This window comes from Mercurialis annua, linkage group LG1-X, assembly GCF_937616625.2.
Source record: "Mercurialis annua linkage group LG1-X, ddMerAnnu1.2, whole genome shotgun sequence".
NCBI classification, from domain to species: domain Eukaryota; kingdom Viridiplantae; phylum Streptophyta; class Magnoliopsida; order Malpighiales; family Euphorbiaceae; genus Mercurialis; species Mercurialis annua.
This window is the reverse complement of record NC_065570.1, coordinates 4,859,232-4,881,947: the sequence shown is the minus strand read 5'-3', so window position 1 is coordinate 4,881,947 and position 22,716 is coordinate 4,859,232. Positions and strand designations below refer to the sequence as shown.

Below are 22,716 nucleotides of genomic sequence, written 5' to 3'. Positions count from 1 at the left end.
GAACTTTCAATATTTGGCATGCCACATAGGCGTCACATAGGCACCACATAGGCAAATTGAAATCAAATTGAGAGTTGGCCACAATTGAAACCAAATAATTTATTTTTGGCCAAAATCGACAAAATTGAAAGGTCAGGACTTTTGTGAAACTTTTATAAAAGGTTTGGACTTTTTACAACATTTGGCCAAAATTAAATAAATTCAAAACTACATTTTTTTACAAGAATATGCTTTCTGCATATATTTTTGGCAAAAGATACAAAATAATCATTATAGTTTCTACAATAGAACACATAAGCCTTTAAACTAATTTTTGGACACAATTAAGCTCTTTTTGTTCAAAATTGAACAAATAACCTCTTTCGTCTAACACTATTAGAAACACTCGTTAATTGCTAACATGTCTCTCATAACCATCTATGAAAAAGGTTCAAAAAAGGAAATTTAATGTTAAAATATTTACCAAAAAATTGAGGTGCTAAGTGTCCAAAAAGTAAATTAAAAGAGTTTAAATGTTCTTTCTAAAAAATTAGAGGACCTTTTTGCATAATTTCAAAACATTGAGGGCGTAAGTGGTCAAAAAAATTAAAGGACTTATGTGTTCTTTTTAAATAATTACAAATTCTTTTTATACCTTTTGCCTATAATTTTTTTATAAAATACATAGAACTCACAAACTCAAAACTACATTTTTTTACCAAAAGCATACCATTAAAAAAGGGTAAAAAGAAAATACTTTTGTGAAAAAACTTAAAACCAGGGGGCGGATCTAGGAAAAACGTATGATGGATAGTTGTCTATTTTATAATTTTAAATTATTTGAAAAAAATATCAAAATAGAATTGAACACCATAATTTAATCACCTTAATATTTTTAGTCTACCCATCTTAAAAAAATTATTTTATCGATTTTTCTCATCTCACAAACTTTTAGTATAATTTTGCTCATTTTATAAAATATTTATGGGTCCTCCATTGATTAAAACGATATATTTTTATAAAAAATTGACAAAAAAATATATTTTTTATAAAAAAAACCCCCTATGAGTTTGAATGTCCGCCCACCCCGCTCATGCAAGTTTGCTTTGGTTCGGATTTTGACGATTAAGTTTTATTTCATTCTCACCCCCAGCAATATTAATAAGTCACATATTTTTGGAGCCAGATTAGATTTTTATTATATGTAATTTCACGTAAACATAAAAAACTCGATCAAATCCAAATATATATATATATAAAATACAGGTCGGACTTGAATATCAAATATAAAGCCCAAATCAGAGTCGAAGGGAGTTTGAACTTGTATTAAATATAGTCAAGTCTGATTAGGTTCGGCCTGATCCCGGTTCCTGCACATATTTGCACAATTTTTTTTTAAAGTTTATATATTTTGTTTGTATTTTTTATAAGAAATATTATTCTATTATTAATTTTTCGTTTCAGATACTGCAGAAAACCTGATTAAATGGAAAACCAAATAAAGTATAGAGGCAAGCGATATGATTGAGAGAAAAAGGAATAATGTTCTCATGGTTTTAGGCAAAGGAAATAGATGATCCACCCTTGAAGGTGAAGGATAATTACATTCAAAGACAAACACCTCTATCAAATTCTTAGATAATGAAATAAAGAATTATTCCCTTCCAAGAGGTAGCCCAGAAGTTACCTCTAATTAGCCCACATGAAATGCATTATATCTACCTCTCCATGAATGTATATAAAGGATCACATGGAATTCAAGAAGAAACATCAAATTATTACAAAGAAGTTCAATAACTACAACATTTTATAGTATCAATGGCAGCAAGAGCTACTGTGGATTTTGAACCCTATTGCACCTGGCAAAGAGATCAAGAACGTGACACTCTTATGATTCATCTCCAAGGTCTAACCATCAATTTTTTATCATTTATTTCTGTATCGAAGTTCGGAAACTCTATATTTATAACATATTCTGATAAAAATTGTACTATTTTGGCGTTTTCTGTTTCAGCGTTTTCATTCCGTGTATGAAGCGTAACACATTTACATATTTGCAGGTTTCAAGAAGGATCAGTTAAGGATTCAGTTAAGCAATCTCGGAGTCATGGCAATTACAGGTGAACGTCCAATAGAAGACAACAAAACCAGCCGTTTTCGAAAAGAAGTTAAAATAACTAAAGATTATAAGACTAACGAAATTCATGCAAAAATGTCTGGCGGTATTCTTTACATAACTATGCCAAAGGTTACACCACCATCACCACCCCCTTCTCAAGATCAGCCAACAGCAACGCCGCCACCTCCAACACCACCACCGCCACCGCCGCAAAATCAAGAATCAAAGACCAACGTCCCTGATTCTATCTCGAATAAGGAAAATACCACAGCAGAATTGGGCTCTGGAGAAAATGCTGCATTGCTTACTGCTAAGCAGTCAAGTTTTGGAATTGGGTTTCAAAAATTGCTTTCAAAGAATCGTCAAATTATGAACAAGAGTAGGAATATTGGGGTAGCGGTTGCTTTAATGGTGGTTATTGGTGCAATTGTAGCGTACAAATATAGACAGCCATCTTAAAATGTTGCTGTGAATTTATGTACATTCTATACTCTGTATAACTGTTGTTAAATGTGCTTTCTCGATCAATATAAGGCGTATTCGTCGCCAATAAAACATCTATTGTAGCAAAGTTTATAAAACAGCGACGCTCTATTGCTGATTGCTTGATTTGAACTAAGTTAGCGACATGTTTCTGTTCTGTCAGTAAACATAAAAATTCACCTAAAATAAATGATAAATTTATTTTGTCTTCGTATTTTTTTTTTGGCAAAGTAGCAATCAAATATATTTTTTGTCAAATTCTCTCATATGCAAATTACTGTGTTCATAAATTTGACGATCAAGACGCTAAAAGATTACTTATTTGGACAAACACAGACCGAAGGAATTATTTTTTTAGTCAAAAATGGTAATCGATTTTTAAAATCTTAATTGTTAGTTGTTAGTTAAGGAGGCGTAATTTTAATACATTTAGAGTTGTATTAGTCATCCAAATAAGCCCACATTTGTGACTAAAACCAACATCCACTTGTGCTATTGTTAATAAGACACTATAGAACATTACAAAAAAAAAGTATGGTAGATTTTGCCTACACATAAATTACAACTAGTGGTGGAATTGGAAATTTTTCAGTTCGGATCTAATTTTTGAATTTTTTTTATATTTTTTTGGAAGTTCGAGTTTATCCTCCATCTAACTCTAAATTCGAACCTACCTTTATTTTTAAAAAATTTCAATCCCAACCAGAGCTAGAGCTTATCTTAGTCTAAGGATAGTCGGGTGCAAACGAGTTGGACTATTCGTGAGTTACTCGAAATTGACTCGAAAAAAGCTCGAGATCGGCTCGAGCTCGAGTAGCTTCATCTCGAGCCGAGCGCTCAAGTATCAATTACTCAGGGCTCGTAAGGCTCACGAGTCTAAACGGGCCTAAACAAACTTGTTATAAAATTACAATAATAATTTAAATATTATTCCATTAAATTTTTACACCTTCAAAATTAGACATGCATCATAAAATGGTTAAATTTCATAAAATATAGTGAAAAATAATTGAAATATATCAAATTTGATTTTTTAAATTTTTTTTATTAAATTCAACTCGAGTTCGAGCTCGAGCTCGAGTAGCTCGAATGTTGTTCGAGCTCGAGCTTCAAAATTTAAGCCCGTTCGAGCTCGAGCCTGTAAAACACACTCGAGTTCGAGCTCGAACTTGGCCTAACTCGGGCTCGGCTCGGCCCGTTTACACCCCTAGATAGTCCACCCCTGATTACGGCATAACTCGGTTAAAAATTATATACTTATTAATAAGTTAATCAATATGCATGTGTTGAGAATAAACCCAACTTGTAGTAATCCGGAAGTCGGATGTCGATCCCACGGAGACAAGAGGTTTAAAGTGAATGAAATTGACTTTGATTTTCAATTCGGAAAGCAACGAGTAATTGGATTTTTTGATTACTAACAACGGAACTAAATTTAAGCAATCACTAATTAGACTAAGAAGCAATTAAGAATTAAACAACTAATTGATTAAAGGATTAAAAACAATAATTAAAAGCGCCTAAGGGTTGCTAATCATGCCAACGAGATTCCTAGGTAATAGGTCGGGTATACGGGTATTGGTTCGGGTCGAGCCATTCTAAGGTATCTAAATCCGCTCTCTCGAGCCGGAAGTTGAAGAACCGACAATTGATTAATGAGTCGAAATCCAACTCACTCTCGCGCAATTGGATGTCGACTACAACAATCAATCCGATTAATCCGCAAACTCAAACAACCGCTAAATCCCCAAATCACTCTCGTGCATCTAGATCTTAAGCTTGTGCTCAACTAGGTCTATTTGATTAGCTTAACTCTCGCCCTCACTAATCAAACACAAATCATAAATTAAGAAGCTAACTTAATCTAAGCATTAAGATCATTAAACACAACAAAACCCTAACCCATACAACCCTAACCAATCATCTAGCAATCATATATAGAAATCATAAACAACCCCTAGACTAGGGGTTTAGCTACTCATAACTAACCTAACATTAACTACTAAACAACAATTAATCAACATAATAAGGATTAAAGTAAATACCTTAAGTGAGGAAGAAATCAATAACATGAACAAGATAATGAAGATAGAAACTCAAAAGCTTGCATTAATGGAGATGAAACTCAAACTATAAAATCTGGAAATTAAATGAAGAACACCAAGAACTATGAAGATCCTATTCTAAAAGTAGAGAGCAAAAGGAATGAAATTGATTGATTCAAAATTGTTGTCTACAAAAGTGAATTCTTCTTGACCTAAAAAATAATGTGTCTTATATAGTCTGGATAAAAAGGGAAATAAAAACATCCTAGTACAAGAGGTGTTGGGCTAAAAGAGGAAGTGGGCCACTTAAAGCTCTTTTTTCAAAACAGATTTCGTCTTCAGCTTTTTCCCATGTCTTGATCGAGAAGCTCATTTAAGTTGAGCTCCTCGATCGAGAAGCTCCATTTAAGTTGAGCTTCTCGATCGAGAAGCTCCAATAATAAACCTTCGTGCAAAATGGTCCTTCATGTCTTGGTCGAGAAGCTCATGTCTTGGTCGAGACATGTGTTAAATTACACATGTCTCTTTTGCTTCTCAGCTTCTCTTTTTCTCATGAACTTCTCTTCCAAGACATGCTTTAAAGACTTGATTTCTCTTTAACTCTTTGCTTTAGCTTCCGACTTTGATATTTCTTTAATTCTTCACTCTTTTTAGCCCAAATAGTTCCGCAAACACTACAAATCACCTGAAACGCCAACACACGTAATAAGATATCGAAACACCTAAAAACACATGTTAAAACACAATAAAGCGATGCGAAAACTATCTAAATACTAGGAGTATTCTACTCTTATCAGCATGCTAAAAATAATTAATTACTTTATTTAATTTAGGGTTAATGTAAAAAAAAATCACGAACCTTACACGTTTTTTCATTTTAATCACGTAGTTTAAATTTTCTCATTTTCATATATAAACTATCACTTTTTCTTAAATTCATGCATGGTGTTAAGGTGACACTCATTCATTGGTGTAATGCATGAAAATGAAAAAAATTTAAACTACGTGATTAAAATGAGAAAACGTGTAAAGTTGGTGAATTTTTATGATATTAACCCTTTAATTTACTTATCAACCTTTCAAGAAGTTATATTTTATTTTCAATTAATTAAGTCTTAAAGATATAATTTTTTTATTAATGATTTCAAATAATTAAATTGTGAGATAAAATTATATTTAATGGTCATTTAAATAGAAAAATAAAATTTATCCACATTTTTGTAGGAACGTCATTTTGTTTAGTAAAAAAAAAAAAGCTGGACCCTCAATTTTTCATAAAGTAATATCCTATAAATGAACCAAAAAATTATTATATGCTATTTCTCAATAAGTTATACTTTCTTAGTGTATCTGTTCCAACCAATTGAGGCCTACATTCTTTTATTTGAAAATATCACAATCAATAAATTTAAGGTATAATTACTAAAAGCATCAATTCTAATCAATTTAAGGCCTACATTCTTTTATTTGCAAATATCACAATAAATAAAAATACCTTTTTTTATTAATTTATTGTACAACCTTTTAAAAGCATCAATTCTAATTAGTACATTTTAATTGTAACAAATTTTTACTTTTAAAAAAGCGCAAACCTTTTCAATATTCTTTTTCAGTTACTATTTTTTAATTTGATGTAGTCTAATTCTCATAAGTATCTTTCGATTGTAACATGTTCGGTTTGATCAGATATACACTGCCTTATGATGAGAAGATTTTAATCCAAAGGCGCTACCAAAGTGCAGACGGTGTTCTTGCAACCACCGGTCATTGATTATTTTTTATTGTGTTTTGACGTTTTCCGTATCATTTTTTCTTTTATCATATCATTACGTTTTATTTTCAAACACCCGACATTATTTTTCTTTCTCGATTCTATTTTTTTGTTCGGTCGCTACTTTAACAACGACTCAAGAGAAGGAGAAAGTTGTAAAGGCAAATGTGGAAAAAAGGAAGAGATGCATACCAATAGAAATACCTCATGACATAGAAATCAAAGTAACTCCGACTTTACTTAGACAATAAAAAAAGAATGATTCTTTCAGAAGAGGAAACCCAAAAGAAACCTCTTTGAATGCCATTTTGCCTCATGTTCTTGTCCGATGATATGCATATAAAAGAGATGTAGGGACATATGACCCCAAATAACATAAAAAAAAAAAAAAGAAGTTCTATCTCCAATGGAAACAATAGATGAAATAGCTTATGAAGATTTTGAACCATATTGCAAGTGGCAAAGAGAGGAAGGATGTGACTTACTTGAGGTTCATGTTCAAGGTAGCATTTTTATTTTTATCTTATATAAAAATTCTAGACCCGGTCTATAAGAAATATATAAACTTAATCAATTAAATGTTTAAAAATAAATTTTTTAAAAGATATTTTTTTTAATGTATGTCTTTTGTGTTCCGGATTTAAATAAGAATTTTTGTAAAATAATTTAAAATAATAATATGGAATCATCTCGTCAATTAATTATGAAAGCGAGATAAATAAAAACATTACTCATTTTCTTATTTAGCTAAAAATTCATTATACTCCCTCTACTCCAAATTGATAGACATTATTTTTATTTTTATATATAGTTCTAAATTATAGATAATTGTTTATTATTTAAATGATTGATTGTCATGAATATTCTTTATTAATTATAGTACGATGTACTAAAAATAAAACAAATATACTAGAAGATACAAAATTGCTACTACATAATAATACATGTGCTTTTATAAAGTGTTTTTATAAATTAACTCACAGTGTCTATGTAAACTATTTCGTAATACTTGTACTTGTCTTAAATTGTATATCAATTTAGGACGGAGAAAATATAAGAATACACATAAATGAAATTAAACATAAATTTTCATAATTAACTGAAATAACTCATTTTTATTTTCTTCCATTAATTAACTTTACTTTTATTTTTATTTGATTCTCATTCTCCTTTTTTATTTAACCAAATAGTATGAAATTGAGCATTATATTTTATTTTCATTCAATTCTTATCTGTTAACCTGATTCTGATGAACTCTTAATATTTTTATCTAACATTTTATTTTATAAATGTAGATTTTAAAAAAGAACATCTGAGGGTTCAATTAAAAGGCGACGTTCTATCAATAACCGGAGAATATCCAGTGAACAATAACATTCGAAAACGGTTCCTAAAAAAATTAAAAATATCAAAACAATGTGAAGCAACTGAAATTCGCGCAAAATTCAGCAAAAGAGGAATTCTTACGGTATCACTGCCGAAGAAAATCTCATCATCAACATCAAAAAAGTTAGGCAGCAGCAATGGAGATGGTAGTTTCAATAATGCATCTTTGCCATCACTTTACCTTGTCGGCCAAGAGAGTAGTTCAAATTACTTAGCCAAACTAAATAGAAACTTGGCTCGGCAGGTTGCGGCGGTTGTGTTGGCCATGGCTTTTGGAGCATTTGTTTACAATTATTGCTGCTGTGCTCGTGCATGTTGATTGTTGAATTTGTATGTTTAAATGTTCTAAAAATTGTATGTGGCTCTACTCAACATGTCCGTATAGTTTGTGGAAATTGATTTAATTGTGAATTTTAGTTGATAACACTAATTAGTATCTATCTATTTGATTGTAAAAGGCTAAAAGCAATTAGGGATGTGCAAAAATTTAACCAAACCGAACTATAAAAACAAATGAACCGAAATTGTAATTACTGTTCGATTATTTGGTGAATATGATTTGGTTCGGTTTATAATTAGGTAAAAATTTGATATTTAATGATTTTTGATTCGGTTTGAATATTTTCAAAACCCAAAAAACCGAACAATCAAATAATAAACTAAACAAATAATTTAAATTTATATAGATTTATATTTTTTGATTTTTTAATTTTTATTCTTTTATCATAATTGATATATAATAATAAATTTCATACAACATATATATGCTAATAAATATATATAAAATATTTATTAGACACTTATTATTTTATATTTGAATTAATATTAAGATAAAAATAAAAATAAAAAATCAGGTTTTTAACTGAACCGAAGTTCGGTTCAATTTGAATTTAAAGCTCGATCTGGTTTGATTTTGGATTTTCACAAAAACTTTCGTGTTCGGGTTATTCGGTCCAGTGACCGGATTAACCGATTACACAACCATAATAGTAAGTGTCTCCAAATGTGACATGTTAATAATTAAATTAATAATAAAAAAGATAAAAGGTACCCTCGAATTTTTCTTAAAAGTACATATCAGCCCTTTTATTTTTTTTGGGCACAATTAAGCCCTCGTGCTTTTAAAATTGAACAATTAAACCCTCGTTGTTTAAAAATTGAACAAATAAACCATTTTAACTTACATTTTTGGACACTTACCCCCTCAAATTTTTGATAAATATTTTAAATATAAAAACTATTTTTGAATTTTTTTCTATATGATTACGAGAGACATGTCAACCACTAACAAGTGTTTCTAATGGTGTTGAACGAAGGAGGTTATTTATTCTATTTGAAAATAAAAAGGGTTTAATTGATCTAAAAAAATAAAAAAGCTGATATGTACTTTTGTGAAAACTAGGAGGTTTTTTTTGTACCTTTTAAAAACTTAAACAAAACTAACTTTTTAGTAATAGGGTTAAATGCAAATCCATACACCAACTTTGACCCAATTTGCAATTACAACATAAACTTTTAAAGTTGGCAATGTCGGTAACGAACTTTACAACTTTGGCAAATCGATACACCGATTATTTTCCGGGACAATTTTGCTGAGTTGGAAGCCGGAACGAACACGTCTGCTGCCACGTCTTCTGCCACGTTTGATGCGCACCGTTTTAATACAGCTTCAAAGGCACAAACGGTGCGCATCAAACGTGGCAGAAGACGTGGCAGCAGACGTGTTCGTTCCGGCTTCCAACTCAGCAAAATTGTCCCGGAAAATAATCGGTGTATCGATTTGTCAAAGTTGTAAAGTTCGTTACCGACATTGCCAACTTTAAAAGTTTATGTTGTAATTGCAAATTGGGTCAAAGTTGGTGTATGGATTTGCATTTAAGCCTTAGTAATACAATACATTATTATAGTTTATTCATGAGGAAATAACATGGTGTACCCTCTTTTTTCAAATTATTACAATAACACTCTATTAAAGTTCCATTTGTCAAGCGTGCGCTTTTTTTATCTTTCTCTTTTCATTTTTACTCCTTTTTCCATGTTACCAGTTTTGTGTCATGTTCTTTCCCATTTTCTTATCTCTTGACTATGTCAATTGTTTCTTCTTCTCTTTTCTTTTATTATAATAAAAAATAAAAATACAATTCACAATTTTATTTGTTTATTAAGAGTTTGAATGTAATCTCTTATAAAAAGATAATAATTCAGATTTAACTAGCGGTTTTGTCGGTTTTGCTTCTTGTTGCTTGCTACACTTTTTAATTTTGAATTTATCAAGCAAGAAAGTATAGGCACAACAAAAATATAAGCACTGTTAATTACGTTTTTGCTATTATACCCTTACCATGATCTTCTTCTATTCATTTTCAAAAAGCTTTGCAATTTTTATTCATATTGTTGACTCCCTATATTGGAATTTTACTTTTTTTTATAGCTTTTTTGTATATTTGAGCTTTAAAGTAAAAAAATATTAAAAAAACTCAAATCTTAATTATAAACTTTTATAAGTTAATTAATTATTGCTGATTTTTTTTTTAATTTAAATATTTTTATATATTTACATCACAATTAATAGCAGACGAGTTCTCTAATGAACTTGCTGAAGGAATTACAAATATAGCGGATCCTTGTAATTCTTGAATAATTTATCTATTTTTATTATCCCTTTTCATTGGTTGCTAGTTTGTTGCTCTTTTATAGCTCGTTGGTTGCTCTTTTGTAGCTCGTTAGTTGCTCTTTTGTTGCTCGATGATTGATCATTATATGAGATATTTTTGACTCTATTTTATTTGGTTGCTATTACCAACTAACTTTATATATTCATTTAAAATGACAAATGATCCTTATAATTTTTCTGTACCTGAATAAAAAATAAAATGAGATAAATAACTACATAATATTGGTTGAAAGGCACTTTTGAACTCATACACTTTTCTCTTAATTATTATCATATAATGCACTTCTATTCATATAAAAAAATGCAATGCCAGATAAAATTGTCCCAGTCTAATATTAACATGAATTCTTAACACTCTTAACTACAACAATCTGTAAAATTTATATCTTCAGTTATAATATAATATAATTTTTTTTAAAGACATAAAGGGATATAAAAACATTTTGTACTCTAACTTTAAAATGATGCTCATGATTAGGTCTTTTCTTATGTGAAACATAGACGAAAATATGACTACAATGATTTATAAAAAACGACATAAACAAATGAAAAATTACTAAAGAGCAAGAAATTAAAAGATAAATATTCATGTCAATGTATTCCTTTCAAAATCGTTGCATATATGTATAATGTAAATGAGTAGTACATATTTTGAAAATATTACTATTTAAATTTTTTTATTTGATAAAAAATATTTAATAAAAAATAATAAAAAATAAAAGAGATCATATTTAATGACAAGTGTAAAATTAGATAAAAAAATATCAATGCATGATAATTTGATAAAATAATAATAAAATATTAAATAGACAAAAGTTAATAATATAAAATAATAATTGTTTTAATATATATAAGATAAGTGTTCACATGTAAAAAAAGTTAAAAAAATAAGATATGACAAATGTTTTGTAAATGTAAATAAATTTATTAATTATAAAAAACACATCACTAATGAGAATTATGATAACTTTTTTTAATACCTTAATATGATAGTGACGTGTTTTGAATGCATTATAAGAGAAAAGACTGCATGCATTTTATGGAATGAGTTGGATTAATATAAAAAGCGTATATCTGCAGAGTTAACAGTATAAAAAGAGTAAAGATGTTAATATTTAAGTCAAAGCGTATGAATGCATGGCACTCCACTAAAAGGCGTAACTATGTAAAAAGCCCTTTATTCATTTATAATCATTAAAGGATTTTCATTTAATGGTAAAATAAATATTGTATGAATAAAATAGCAACGAGAAAAGCCATATTTGTATATATAAAATAAAAGTTGAACGAAGGATCACTTTCACCCCTAAACTTGTGTCAAAGTATAAAGAAATCCAAAGTTGAAAAATAGGATCATTTATACCCTGAATTTGCGTATTTCAGCTCAAAATAACATCTGTCCACACTCTTCGGTTTTAAATAGTAGTTTTCTTTTAAAGTGGTTTTTAACAAAAAAAATTTAAAATGGTGCTTAAAATTTTAATTTTTTTTAAATAAGCATATAAAACTTTTAAATTAATAATTTAATTTTAAAATTTAATTTAATTTTATTAATAATATTTAAAAGGCCCAATGGTAACAAAAATCCAAACCTTTACGACTTGTTGCAATTATATCCAAACTTTTTAATTTTTGTAATAATATCCAAATTACATTTTTTTGTTGCAATGATATCCAAATGACATTTTTTTATAGCAATAATAGTCAAATTGATGGCTAAACATGTTGTTTTCAACTAAGATATTATTATTTTTTGATGTATAATAATATAGTAAAAGTCCCAGGAAATGCCAAAAACTCAAAAAAAATCACATAAAAAGTGCAATTTGGATATTATTGCAACAAAATAATGTAATTTGGATATGATTGCAAAAATTAAAAGGTTGGATAAAATTGCAATAAGTCGGAAAGGTTTGGGTTTTTTTTACCATTAAACCTATTTAAAAATATAGAGACTTTATAGTATTTTTTGCATTTTTTTTTTAAATGCATATTTTTTTAAATTTGTTTTTCGACGAGGAGGAACTCATCCTCGTTTTTCCGAGGAGCTTCTTTTCCAAAGATGAGGAGCAGAGCTCCTCGTTTTAACGAGAAGCCTTTGCTCTTCAGATAAGGAGCATAGCTCCTCTCTCTGCTCCTCGTCGGAAAACAAGAGGAGCTGCTGCTCCTCGGAAAAATGAGGAGCAATTGCTCTAAAAAAAATAAAAAAAAAATTACTGTTTATGTATAAGTTCAAAAAAGTCCCTTATTTAATTAGTGTTAGACTATAATTAATCAGTGATTAAGTATAATTAATTAGTGTTGATTATAATTAATTAGAGATTAATTAGTGTAAAATATAATTGATAGGTCAAATTTTGTAAAAAGACCAAACCTTTCACAAAATTTTCACAAAAGTTCTAACCTTTCAATTTTGTCGATTTTTGGCCAAAAACTGATTATTTGGTTTCACAAAAGTCCTGACCTTTCAATTTTGTCGATTTTGGCCAAAAATGAATTATTTGGTTTCACAAAAGTCCTGACCTTTTAATATTTGGCATGTCACATAGGCGTCACATAGACGCCACATAGACGCCACATAGACAAATTGAAATCAAATTGAGAGTTGGCCATAATTGAAACCAAATAATTTATTTTTGGCCAAAATCGATAAAATTGAAAGGTCAGGACTTTTGTGAAACTTTTATAAAAGGTTTGGCCTTTTTAAAACACTTGGCCTAATTGATATAAGTCTCACTATCCTATTAAAGCGCCACGTCAACTAAGGGGTCTTTTTGGGCCGGTTTAGACAAATTCAGATTATAAATGATCCGATTTTTCAGCTTTGGATCTTTTTGATACTTTGACGCAAGTTCGGAGTGAAAGTGCTCCTTTGTTCAATAAAAATTAGGCCAAATGTTGTAAAAACAAACCTTTTATAAAAGTTTCAGAAAAGTCCTGACGTTTCAATTTTGTCGATTTTGGTCAAAAACAAATTATTTGGTTTCAATTGTGGCCAACTCTCAATTTGATTTCAATTTGTCTATGTGACGTCTATGTGGCGCCTATGTGGCATGCCAAATATTGAAAGGTCATGACTTTTGTGAAACCAAATAATCCATTTTTGGCCAAAATCGACAAAATTAAAAAGTCAGGACTTTTGTGAAACCAAATAATCAGTTTTTGGCCAAAATCGAAAAAATTGAAAAGTCAGGATTTTTGTAAATTTTTTGTGAAAGGTTTGACCTTTTTACAACATTTGGCCTAAAAATTAATCTAACCTAAGTAATTATTCCAAAAGAAATCCTACAAATATGGGTCAGGTATTGTAAAAACCCGCCACCATACCCGTCCCGAGCCCCTCCCTAGAACGGCAACTACATCAATTCCAGTCATTAATTAAAATACTGTCCGAAAAAATGGCTCCAAAGAAGCAACCGCCACCGGCAGCATCAGGTGCCCGACCGCGACGCGTCACTAGAGCCACCGCCAAGCTCACATCTCCTGAACCCAGCCCTTCCTCCGCCACTACTAAATCTCCAAAACATGTCGTCCCTAAAACGACACCGCAACCAGCTCCCAATGTTAACGTTTCACCGTCTCCTTCTCTTTCAGCTCCAATTTTCACCGAAACGACGCCGGTTACTTTCAGTGCAGAAACTGCGGCAAACAACGGTGGAGAAGAGAAAGAAACTCAGAGAATCAATTGCGCGGGAAACGAAACCCTAGATAATAATATTAATGCGAGTCCAGAAATTTCAGGCGGAATTGAGGAGAAAGAATCAACGACGCCGAAGAAGAAGAAGACGGTGAAGAAGGTAATAGTGACGGTTGTGAAGAAAGTAGTTAAAAAAAGAGTGCCTAAATCCATGATTAAAGAATTGGCTGCTGCTGCTGCTTCTGGTTCTTCTTCGAGTCCGATTAAAGAGTTAAATAATAAAGAAGAAGACGTTTCCGATGACAACAACGACGACGATGAGGATGATAAATTAAATAGTGAAGGGATGGAGGAGGATAAAGGTTTGCCATTGTCGGTTGAAGAAGTTGTTAATATGGAGGTTGATGATTTGATAACAATGGGTGAAGAGGGAAATGGAGTAGTTGATGCACTAAAGAATGAGCTTGTAGTTCAAAATTCGGATTTTGCTACAGCAATGCCCGTGGAAACTGTGAACTCAGAATTAGTTAGGGGAGCGCATATGGACAATGCTGTTCAAGAGGCTGATTTTTCTGTTGAGATGCCCGAGGAAGTAGCAAACTCGGAATTACTAAGAATTAGAGAAAATGAGAATATAGCTGAAAAATCTGATTCTCCAGCTGAAGTGCTAATGGAAGCGGTTAATGCAGACTTAGTTAGGGATATAGGTAATAGTAATGATGATATAGTTCAGAAGTCTGATTTTACTACTGCAATGCCCATGGAAACTCTGAACTCAGAATTAGTTGGAGGAGCACATATGGACAATGCTGTTCGAGAGGCTGATTTTCTTGTTGAGATGCCCGGGGAAGTAGTGAGCTCGGAGTTACTTAGAAACAGAGAAAATGAGAATATAGCTGAAAAGTCTGATTCTCTTGCTGAAGTGCTAATGGAAGAGGTGAATGCGGATTTAGTTAAGGATAGAGGTAGTAATAATGATGGTATAGTTCAGGAGTCTGATTTTGTTACTGCAGTGTCTGTGGAAGTTGTGAATACGGAGTTAGTTGGGGATAGCAGTAATGAGGCTGAAGTTCATGTGACAAATTCTACTACTGAATTATCTATGGAAGTGGCAAATGCCGAGTTAGTTGAGAATAAAAACAACTGTGATATCGGTCAAAATTCTGATTCTTGCACAGAAATTCCCATTGGAATGATTAATGTGGATTTAGTTGGGGATACAAAGGATGATGGTGTAGCTCTAGAGAACGATTCTTCTACAGAAATGGCCATAGAAGCGATAAATGCAGACTTAGTCGGGGATAGACATGACACGGGTGTGGCACAAGCTGTGGGCTCGAGTACTGGATATGGAGAAGACGGAAAGGGGTATGGTGATGCGGGCAAAGGGAAGATACCATTGAGTGGAGAACTGGAAGCTTTGGAACGGAGGAGGAGGAGAAGGACAGAGATTTTTATTGGGGGTTTGCACACTGATGCTAAGGAAGAGGATGTCAGGAATGTTTTTGAGGAAGTTGGTGAGATTGTAGAATTGAGGGTGGTTTTTAATAGCAAGACAGGGAAGAATAAAGGCTATGCATTTGTGAAATATGCTTCAGCTGTTGATGCAAAGAAGGCACTGGAGAAATATGCAAAAGTTGAGGTAAGCACTTTTGTTTGTGGTCATTTATTTTCATTTTTTGTTATGTGTATGAAATTTTGATCTATTTAATGTTAGTAAATAAATTTTGAACTTATCAGAAGCCAAACTCCCCAACACAATGTGGGCGATTGTTTAATGTTTTTATGTCCTGATAGGACGTAAAATTTAGTCTGATCATATGTAGGGACTGAATTGTTACATATTACTCGAAGTACTGGAATTTGAATTTTGAAGAATTATGCTAAAATACGAATCCAGAAGCTCAACTGCTTAACATCATTTTAAACTTCAAAAGAGTGAATTTTTGCTTGCCAATTGGATGTCTAACAGCAGATTTGTGGTTTCAAATGTAGCATCCTTACTCTACCATCTCCGCTCTGCTAATAGCAATCCCTTTTATATTTTCTTAACTGATAATACTAGTGAGGGATCAACACTAACAGGATTAAGACCATAACATAAAATAAAATGCTGCATATAATTCATAATTATAGTTTATGTTGTTTTCCCCCATCCGACACAGTAAAGTAGGATCTTCTAAAAATGTCATGGCGTGATGATAGGCTAATTCGGGCTAATTCTGTTCTCCACCTTCTTTGTCGGGAAAATTACAAAGTCACATATAGTAGCTCTATTGGCTTTTCTCCTCCAATTTTATTTTGTCGATAATTTTTCGTGCAAAATGACTGCAATGCTGTTACAAATATTTAATCCAACTTTTTAGTCTCTTAACTTTTTTCGATAGTAATTGGATTTTCTTTTGCATGGAAATATGAAACTGAAAGGATTTTTTTCATATTAGCTGTCATTCCCTTTTAAAACAAGTTCTGAATCTATCAAGATTATGTGATATTTGTAATCATGAGTCATGACTATTAAAGATGTATTGTTTGCCTGATGTTTGCACTTCGATCTTTACCCAGATTCCTTCTCTAGTCCTGTATGATCTTATATACTTAAAGGTTCTTAGGATTCTGTGTGATATGTCAAAGGGCTAATCTTCTTCCATCTCACTCTCATTTGAATGATAGATTTGTGGAAAACAGTGTTCTACAGCACCTGTTGAGGGCAATGACACCATTTTTCTTGGCAACATTGACAAGAAGTGGGCAACTACAGATGTAAGGATTTCCACTTTTATTGATTTCTTTCTTGCAGCTTTGAATAATGATTATCATAATGATGTACTATCACTTATCTCTTGGCAGGTTACTGAACTATTGCAAGAGATTGGAATTGAGAAAATAGATAAAGTCACAGTGATGGCCAACCCTTCTAATGTTGCACGAAATCGAGGGTTTGCTTTTGTAGAATTTGAAACTTACAAAGACGCTCAAAATGCTTACAAGAAACTCCAAAAGAAGGACCTCGGAAAGCTTCAAAATATAAAAGTTGCTTGGGCCGAACCCATAAGTGAGCCGGATGAAGAAGAATTGCTGAAGGTTTGTCTACTTAGATATCTGAACTTTATGGCTACCAGGATATAATGCATTTGTTTTACACTTAATTGTACCTCTGCAGGTGAAATCAGTATATGCAGAGTACTTACCTCCTTCTTGGGATGAGGAAAAAGTGAAAACTTACTTTACAAAGTTCGGAGAAATTGATAATATTGTTCTCTCTCGAAATCTGCACTCCTCTAAGAGAAAAGACTTTGCCTTCATTAATTTTGAAACCCGCGAAGCTGCTCTTACTTGCATAGAAACATTCAATCACGAGACATTGGTTGATGAGGGATCTCAGGTTCTATATTTTTCCTACCATGACTTTATACCCCTGGCTTTTTTTTCTTTTAATGACCGACTATCATTTATTGTATTGTTTTGATGACCAAATGTGATGATTATCAGGTAAATGTGAAGGTATCCCTTGCTAAACCTATACCTAAGGGAAAACTCCATAAGAAAATCTCCGAGCCTCCTACAAAAGAAATTTCCAAACAGAAGCGGGCAACCCATTGTGAGTATCTATTTTCCCTTGGTGCAAACACATTTTCATATTATAATAATATCTGATTGCAACATATTCTTAAGTTACTGAAGGAACAGATGAAGTAAGCGCAAAAGAGTACTTTTGACTAGTTTCCTTTAGCATACAGGGTCCGACTAAGCATGTCAGGACTGTCACCCCGGTTTCTGTATTAACTGCAGTGGTTGCTCTCATAATATTTAGACCCTTGGGAAATCTTGGATGGGACTTATACATTACGTTACGTCCTTGACTCAAGATCAAGTAATCAAGTCATATTTTATCAAAAGGGAGAAACATAAAAATTACAGATCATTAACTATGCAGTTGTCTTTTGACAAATGGGGCCCTTTTTTTTTTATCTTCTTTCCATAGTGTTATGTCTCTCTGTCTATGTGTTTGCTAATTAAAAACAATGAAATGCTTTTACAAGTCCATCTTTATCACATTATTAGTTACTGGTTTTTCGTCATCTGTCATTGGCTGTTCAATTGATGAATGTAGAGCTTTTAAAAGATCTTTCTTAAAGAATATTTACATGGAAGGAGATTTGGTATATTAAATTTCTTAGCGAATGGTTTTGTTTCTTTTGTTATTTAGTGTTTTGTTTCATTCCGAGAATGCAATATCAAACTACGAGATGGACCTTTTGGAGATAGTACAATAGGAGTAAACTAATGAAGAAAGCTGCTTCTTTATGTTTAATGTGGGTGCATTATATTTTTGTTTGAATGGAAGGCAGTAGAAAGACAATTACTCAGTGTGTGCACTGAAAGAATCTTAGAATGAGCCAGTTTATATTTTTCACTTTTTTGATTATCATAACGAGAACCATGACTGCCATTATTTTTCAGATCCTGCAAAGCCAACTGAGCCCAGGAAAAAGGAAAGTCCTGTGATACGTATAAACAGTCAAAGAAATAATGATTCAAGATCGCCTGGAACTTCTCAACTTGAACAACTCTTAGCAGAGCGCGCTCTACAAAAGCAAATGCAAGGAAGATTGGGGACAGGTTATTATTTCTTTGATTACTTTATTGTACATGTGTTCTATTTGATGGTCAGAGCAACAAAATGTGATCTTGGATATGGGCAATTATGCAGAATTTATGTATCTTCTAGTCATGAATTGGTACTGCAGCTGCAAAAACCTTGACAAACTGCTAATACTAACCTGACTAGTGATGGGTTAAGAATTATGAAATTTAAGAAACCCTTTCGCAAGTAGATATGCACCCCACTTTTGTTAGCTACTCTTTCTGCTTAACATGAGATGCATTGTATGATTCTTATGACCTCAATATTCTGACAGCCTCATATCCTGATAATTTCATCCTAAAAGTCGTGCTGTAGCTGCATTGTGGATTTTTGTTAAAATTTGAGAAGGGATTAGTTCTTAATAGTATCTGTTCTGAAGGTCACGAATGTTCTCATTTCTTCTCAATTAACCCAATAGATTTGCTCGCCTTAGCATTCTGTTGCTGTTAAGAAATACGCCTTAGCATCTTTAGTTTATAAAACAAGATTAATTTTTGTAAAGTTAGCTGTAATCTTAAGATTTATTTACGTTAATCTACATAGTTCAGGTATGCCCTTTTCTGTCTTGATGAAAAGAAGTGATAGATGAACTCGCTTACTTCTTTTTCCCCCTTTGCTCCCGTCTTGTGCCCATAAGTAAAAAGGTTATTCCACCTGTTCTCTCTTTTCTAATTTCAGGGAGTCCTCATAAAATTCTATTTAGCTACCATGCATTGTTCTATAAAGGCTAATAAGATAGAATCCTAGATAAAGTAATTCATTCTGTTTGGTTTTCTCTCCTTTTCTCATTCTCATTCTCATGTGCAGGAACTACAAATCTGGAATATTTTCCAGTTTCACGTGGACAAAAACGCTATTTTTCTGCATTGGTAAGTCCTACAGGCTGCTTGCTAGATGAACCTTTATAACCTATAACCCTGACCTGCCATCAACTTCTGTTTAAATTTTATGTAGGGAGATGATCTAAGCTATTCAGATCCTAGAAGACAGACCCATATGCGAGTGGAAAATCCTTTTCCAGTTGGAAGAAGTCTAAGGTAATTTAGTTTGGATTTCTAATTTTTTTCAGTTTGCTTAATTTGAGGTCCTATTACTTTGTGAAACCCATTTCTCGTGCATTATACTTATAGACATCTTCTTACCATCTCTATATGCACATGAGCATATGCACAAGCTGTTGGAATGATAAAGTGACCATTTAGATGGAACATTAGTTTGTTACCAAAAATGGATTCTTATTATTTTTTTGTTGGCCTCCTTAGCCGTGGGGAAGTTCCTCAAGGGGCTGGCACACTGCCTTATTCATATTATCAGCAACAAGGTCCTGATTATGAAGCAGGTGAATTTATTAGCCTGCGATTTGGCTCTATGAAATGTTACAGTTGTTTACACTACATTCACTTCAATTTGAATGCTGTTTCTTCTTATCAGGTCATAGATACATGGATTATGCACATAGCTTTCAGGTACGCAATGATGAATTTGTCAATTGTTTTTATTTAAGTAATTTTCTTGAGGGGCAGTGGTGTGAAATGTTTTGGTCTGTGCATGCGCCATGCTTTAATCTGAACCTCTTGTTCTCAATCTTTACGATTGGATTGATTGATATTAGCCAGTACTATTATTTATATGATAGACTTGTTTAACGGAAACATATGGATTTTCATGGCAGAGGGAAGAACCTCGATACCATGGAAGAGGCAGAGGCTACTATAGATGTAAGTCTACAGTTTCGTCCCTTTTTCTTTTATCTTAGTATCAAGGTTCTTCAAATGTCCCAGAAAGTTCACTGGTTGGGATTAGAATTTAGAACAACTCATTTCTACAAAATCATCGTGCAGTTTCAACCTTCAAATTTCTTATCACTATTTTTTTTATTTAGCGTGTGGTACTGGCTGGAGGTTGGAGATAACGTCAGTACTTATAAATTGAGGCTTTAAGAGCCTTTATTATATTTTAAATGCCAACCACTAGAATATCATACACTACTGAACACTTCATACATTTAAAAGAACAAACCCAAAACTCTCTTCAGTGTTTTTCTTCTAATATGGTTAAAAAAATTCACCACGGGTATGTATTTAAGGCTCGTCTCTTATGCTGTAATTGGAGTGTGCTTTCTTCGATTCGTTTTCATTTATGCAATCTCCTATTTACGCTTCTCCGTCACTAATTGTTCTCTGTTGTGTATAGATTGACGAGCTTATCTGATATTGCAGAATGGCAGAATTGAGTGCTCTGAGTATTAACCAGAAATTTTGTACCCTAGCATCCTTCTCTTCACCCTGTATCATGTGTTATTGACAAATTTATAATATTGTACATAGCAACTGATTCCATTGTATGCATATTCTAATTGTTAGATATTTATTAGCTGAATTAAGTGTTAAATATATGTTGATCATTAAATTTCATCAATCAGATCTTATTGAAAATTTGGTTGCTACGATTATAGAATTTAGGTAGATATTACTATTCTGATTTGAACTAAAATTATATGTATACACACACACACACACACACACACACACACATATATATATAAAATTGTTAGAGCCGACGTTCCTTTTCGAAGAGCAGAGTCAAAGTATAGTGTCGAACAAGTAGGTGTAACCGTTGAGTTCTATGGCGGCGAACTAAATGGAGTCAGTTATAGCGATTTCGCTACTGTGAAAAAATATGCTAGACGCGCTTAATTGGGCGAAATTTTTGAATTGGATCGTGCTACTTTAAAATCCGATGGTGTCGCTCGAACTTTGTTCAGAGATGTGTTTGCTGGTATTGATCCAGATTTAGACGTTCAAGTGGAATGTGAAGCATTCCAAAAATTGGAGATCCAACTACAAGAAGACATGCAATTTGATACAATATTAGCCTATATATATATATATATATATATATAGTTTTTTTGGCCACGTGCTACGCACGTTAACGATATCTATATGACCCGTTATTTAGTATTATAATTATATATTTTTTAATAATATTATTATTTAAATTTTATTAAACTTGTGTTTTTTATTTGTTTTTGTTTAATTATTTTATAAAATTTTAATTTCTTTTATTGAAAATGTTGAAAAGTTAGAATTAAGTAATAGATTTAATTTTTGATATTGTTGTTATTAAAAGAATAATATGATAGAAGCAAATTTATATTATTTTTCATAGTAAATAACTAATAAATATCAAAAATATCAAAACTTTAACACAAATATCATAATATGATTATTAATATTAATGAAACTCGCCATATTTTTTTATATATAGTGATATATCTGTGCAATTCCTTTTAGGATTAGGAATTTAACACATAATGATAGTTGTTGCACAATTCCTTTTAGGATTAGGAATTTAATACATAATGGTAGCTACTGCGATAATTATTTTTAATATGTTTTTTTTATGGATTAGGAATGTCATCTTTCTATTTGTTAAGCACAAATATTCTTATATGTCACAATTAGGAATATCAACTTGGATAAAATATATAGAGGATATTTTTGTCCGTGAATGGAAGTGTTCTCCCTGCGAATACACTTTTATATTTGTTATATTATATTATATTATATATATATATATATATATATATATATATATATATAAATATTATGAAGCTATAAAATTTGCTGCAATTCAATAATAAATGAGAAAGGAGTATCTTTTTATTTATAGAATTTTATTTTTAATTAATGATTAAATATTAATACAAATAAAAATAAAAATGAATTTAGAGAATAAAAATAAGTAAACCCACTAATTGTCTGGCTAATTTTCTATCTTCTCCGATCACAAATGTAATAGAGAAAGAAGATCAGTTTAAATTATTTTAAATGCCTTTAGGGCGTAACAAGTAAAAAATGCTGATTGAATTAACTGACCCTCAATTGAATGATTTGGTGGAGTATAATGAATTACATAGATGAAATAAAGAATAAAAAAATTCAAGCCTACACAAAATTTACAGACTATAAGAA

The 22,716-nt window shown here is 31.6% G+C and overlaps 3 protein-coding genes across 6 annotated transcripts; all 3 read left to right on the top strand.

Annotated features, from left to right (window-relative positions):
• Positions 1-1,739: 1,739 nt before the first annotated feature.
• On the top strand, positions 1,740-2,713 carry LOC126687166 (uncharacterized). The gene is made up of 2 exons (XM_050381591.2): positions 1,740-1,885; positions 2,040-2,713. Exons 1-2 carry the CDS (start codon positions 1,798-1,800, stop codon positions 2,555-2,557), a joined length of 606 nt encoding a protein of 201 aa, XP_050237548.1. The 5' UTR covers positions 1,740-1,797; the 3' UTR covers positions 2,558-2,713.
• A 4,048-nt stretch (positions 2,714-6,761) lies between these two features.
• On the top strand, positions 6,762-8,209 carry LOC126687168 (uncharacterized). The gene is made up of 2 exons (XM_050381597.2): positions 6,762-6,900; positions 7,693-8,209. Exons 1-2 carry the CDS (start codon positions 6,804-6,806, stop codon positions 8,100-8,102), a joined length of 507 nt encoding a protein of 168 aa, XP_050237554.1. The 5' UTR covers positions 6,762-6,803; the 3' UTR covers positions 8,103-8,209.
• A 5,557-nt stretch (positions 8,210-13,766) lies between these two features.
• On the top strand, positions 13,767-21,160 carry LOC126687132 (nucleolin 2-like). 4 transcript variants are annotated; one of them, XM_050381554.2, is made up of 12 exons: positions 13,767-15,736; positions 16,768-16,857; positions 16,945-17,178; positions 17,258-17,479; positions 17,587-17,695; positions 18,559-18,717; positions 19,550-19,611; positions 19,697-19,779; positions 20,005-20,081; positions 20,174-20,208; positions 20,415-20,460; positions 20,962-21,160. In XM_050381554.2, coding segments are annotated over exons 1-12 (3,000 nt in total). In that variant the 5' UTR covers positions 13,767-13,855; the 3' UTR covers positions 20,964-21,160. The 4 variants fall into 4 exon arrangements, with proteins under 4 accessions (XP_050237511.1, XP_050237495.1, XP_055961544.1 ...); XM_050381538.2 differs by having other exon boundaries at positions 20,936-21,160; XM_056105569.1 differs by having other exon boundaries at positions 20,415-21,160.
• Positions 21,161-22,716: the final 1,556 nt, after the last annotated feature.